The sequence below is a fragment of the Cicer arietinum genome, chromosome 6 (assembly GCF_000331145.2).
Source record: "Cicer arietinum cultivar CDC Frontier isolate Library 1 chromosome 6, Cicar.CDCFrontier_v2.0, whole genome shotgun sequence".
NCBI lineage: Eukaryota > Viridiplantae > Streptophyta > Magnoliopsida > Fabales > Fabaceae > Cicer > Cicer arietinum.
Genome location: NC_021165.2, coordinates 25,033,175 through 25,036,455, shown reverse-complemented (window position 1 = coordinate 25,036,455; position 3,281 = coordinate 25,033,175). Strand labels below are relative to the sequence as shown.

At 31.9% G+C, this 3,281-nt stretch overlaps 1 protein-coding gene across 1 annotated transcript; it reads left to right on the top strand.

Annotated features, from left to right (window-relative positions):
- The first annotated feature begins 542 nt into the window (after positions 1 to 542).
- On the top strand, positions 543 to 2,944 carry LOC101505809 (putative pentatricopeptide repeat-containing protein At3g15930). Its single transcript, XM_004506922.4, has one exon. The coding sequence runs from the start codon at positions 690 to 692 to the stop codon at positions 2,895 to 2,897; it is 2,208 nt and encodes a 735-aa protein (XP_004506979.2). The 5' UTR covers positions 543 to 689; the 3' UTR covers positions 2,898 to 2,944.
- The last annotated feature ends 337 nt before the right edge of the window (positions 2,945 to 3,281 follow it).

Below are 3,281 nucleotides of genomic sequence, written 5' to 3'. Positions count from 1 at the left end.
AAGTCTTAAATTCAATTGATAGCCAAGACATATAAAATTTGGAAGAGATCAACTCTTAAAATAGGTATTCACATCTTAAAAGAACTTTAGTTGCATGATACTTTGCCAACACAAAAATTAAATAATAGAAAGAATGGTTATTTTTTATAAATAAAAAATATATTTATCATTTTAAAAATATACTACTTTTATCTCTAAATATAAAATTCTTTTGAATTTTTTTTAATTCTTTTATTAAATCCTCTTCGAATTTTTTATTGCATCAATTAATTTTTTTACCAACAATAAATACTATATTAAAACATTAACTAATTATATTTTTTAAATGATAAATACTAAATATCTAAAAAGAATATCAATTATTAATAAATTTAGCATCATCATTAATTTTTTTAATTCTCATTATTTAATCGATAGAATTATATATTTATTTATCTAGAAGTACACTATGTAATCAATTCTATATTTCTTAATAAGGTGTGTCTTTTTTGTTTTATTCAATATATAGAATAGAATCAGTCCTCAAGTCACGTCCCCTCCACTCTTCTCTAATGTTATTGTTGGACTTCCAACTATGTCTATATTTTGTATTAAGGTAGAATCATGAATGAGCTTAGGAAAATCATAAATGTTTCATTCTAACATAGATGCAATTTTACATTATTAATTACACATTGCTATGCTAGTTTATGTTAGGTGACATGCTCTTCATGTTTAAGTCTCCTTCATTTCCAAAATTTTCACTTTCCTTGTTCCTCAAGAGAATGATTTCCAACACTCCACTCTCTATGCTTGAAACTTGCAATTCCATGTATCAATTAAACCAAATTCACTCACACACAATCAAAATGGGTTACTCTTCAAACCATGTGTTTGTAACTAAAGTTATAATCTTCTGTTGTACAAAGGAATCAGGGGATGTTTTTTATGCACGTAAGGTGTTTGACACAATTCCTCAACCAAGTGTTTTTATTTGGAATACTATGATCAAAGGGTATTCTAGAATAAACTGTTTCAAAAGTGGAATTTCCTTGTATAAATTAATGTTGGCTCATAACATCAAGCCTGATAGTTTTACATTTCCATTTTTGTTGAAGGGATTTACCAAAGATATGGGTTTGAAGTATGGGAAAGTTTTACTTAACCATGCTGTGAAATATGGTTTTGGTTCTAATTTGTTTGTTCAAAAGGGTTTTATACATTTGTTTTCTTTATGCGGGCTAGTCGATTTAGCGCACAAGATTTTTGATACGGGTGATGGATGGGAAGTGGTTACATGGAATGTAATGCTATCTGGGTACAATAGGGTTAAGCGATTTGAGGAATCGAAGAGGCTTTTTATTGAGATGGAGAAGAGAAGTTTATGTGTATCACCTAATTCGGTTACTCTAGTTTTGATGCTTTCGGCGTGCTCCAAATTGAAGGACTTAGATGAGGGGAAGAACATTTATAATTATATCAAAGAAGGTATTGTTGAACCTAATCTCATATTGGAAAATGCTTTAATTGATATGTTTGCATCTTGTGGAGAAATGGATGCTGCACAAGGTGTTTTTGAAAATATGAAGACTCGAGATGTAATTTCTTGGACTTCGATCGTTACCGGGTTTGCAAATACTGGTCGGATTGATTTAGCGCGAAAGTATTTTGATCAAATGCCTGAAAGAGATTATGTTTCTTGGACTGCTATGATTGACGGCTACCTTAGAATGAACCGTTTCAAAGAGGTGTTGACGCTTTTTCGCGAGATGCAAATGTCGAATGTGAGACCTGACGAATTCACCATGGTTAGCATTCTTACGGCGTGTGCACACCTAGGAGCACTTGAACTAGGGGAATGGGCAAAGACTTACATTGACAAAAACAAGATTAAAAATGACACTTTCATTGGGAATGCTCTTATAGACATGTACTTTAAATGTGGGAATGTCGAGAAACCAACGAAAATATTCAATGAAATGCAGAAGAAAGACAAATTTACATGGACAGCAATGATAGTTGGTCTTGCCAATAATGGCCATGGCGAAGAAGCTCTCACAATGTTTTCAAATATGTTAGAAGCTTCGGTTACGCCAGATGAAATAACCTATATTGGTGTCCTGTGTGCATGTACACATGTAGGCATGGTAGCAAAAGGAAGAAAGTTTTTCGCTAACATGACCATCAAACACGGAATTAAGCCTAATGTGGCGCATTACGGATGCATAGTTGATCTTCTCGGTCGAGCCGGACATTTAAAAGAAGCCCTCGAAGTCATTTTAAACATGCCATTAAAACCAAATTCAATTGTTTGGGGATCACTACTTGGTGCTTGCAGAGTTCACAAAAATGTGCAACTAGCAGAAGTAGCAGCTAAAGAAATACTTGAGTTAGAGCCTAAAAATGGTGCTGTTTATGTATTGTTATGCAACATATATGCTGCATCCAAGAAATGGGAAAATTTGCATAAAGTAAGGAGATTGATGATGGAGAGAGGAATTAAGAAAACACCAGGTTGTAGTTTGATGGAAATGAAAGGTATTGTATATGAATTTGTTGCTGGTGACCAATCACATCCTCAATGTAAAGAGATATATGCAAAGTTAGAAAACATGAAACAAGAGTTGATAAATGCAGGGTATTCACCTAATACATCAGAGGTTTTTCTTGACGTAGGTGAAGAGGATAAGGAAACTTCACTTTATTGGCATAGTGAGAAATTGGCTATTGCTTATGCACTTATTAGTTTAGGACCTGGAGTTACTATAAGAATAGTGAAGAACCTTAGAATGTGTGTGGATTGTCATGATATGGCAAAGGTGGTTTCAAAGGTTTATAATAGGGAAGTAATAGTTAGAGATAAAACTAGATTCCATCATTTTAGGCATGGTTTATGTTCATGTAATAATTTCTGGTAAACATTTTATGTTTAAAGATTAATTAATTTAGCCTTTGTTTGTTGTTACTCTTGTAGGCTTCGATTCAAAACTTCCACCTTTATGACTCTTTTACACATATTTATATAAGTTAAATGGATGTACTCTTCGCAAATTTTAAGGTGGACCACTTTTATTATTGTTGATCAATAATCAAAAAGTATGTGAAACACTAATTACGATCGATAATATATAAGTATATAACTAAGTTAACAGTTCTCACCGTTTTTATTATGTTTGAGATAGAAACAAAAACTGTACATATGAAATAATAATTTTGTTGACAAAAAAAACTGCATGCAAGAGAATTTTTAAAGATTAAAAGTTGTTTTTTTAAAAAGACTAAAATTGAAATGTTTAAATTTT

What these genes read in the sequence shown, in the direction of transcription:
- LOC101505809 (XM_004506922.4), top strand. Translation starts at nt 690, where the DNA reads ATGTTAGGTGACATGCTCTTCATGTTTAAGTCTCCTTCATTTCCAAAA.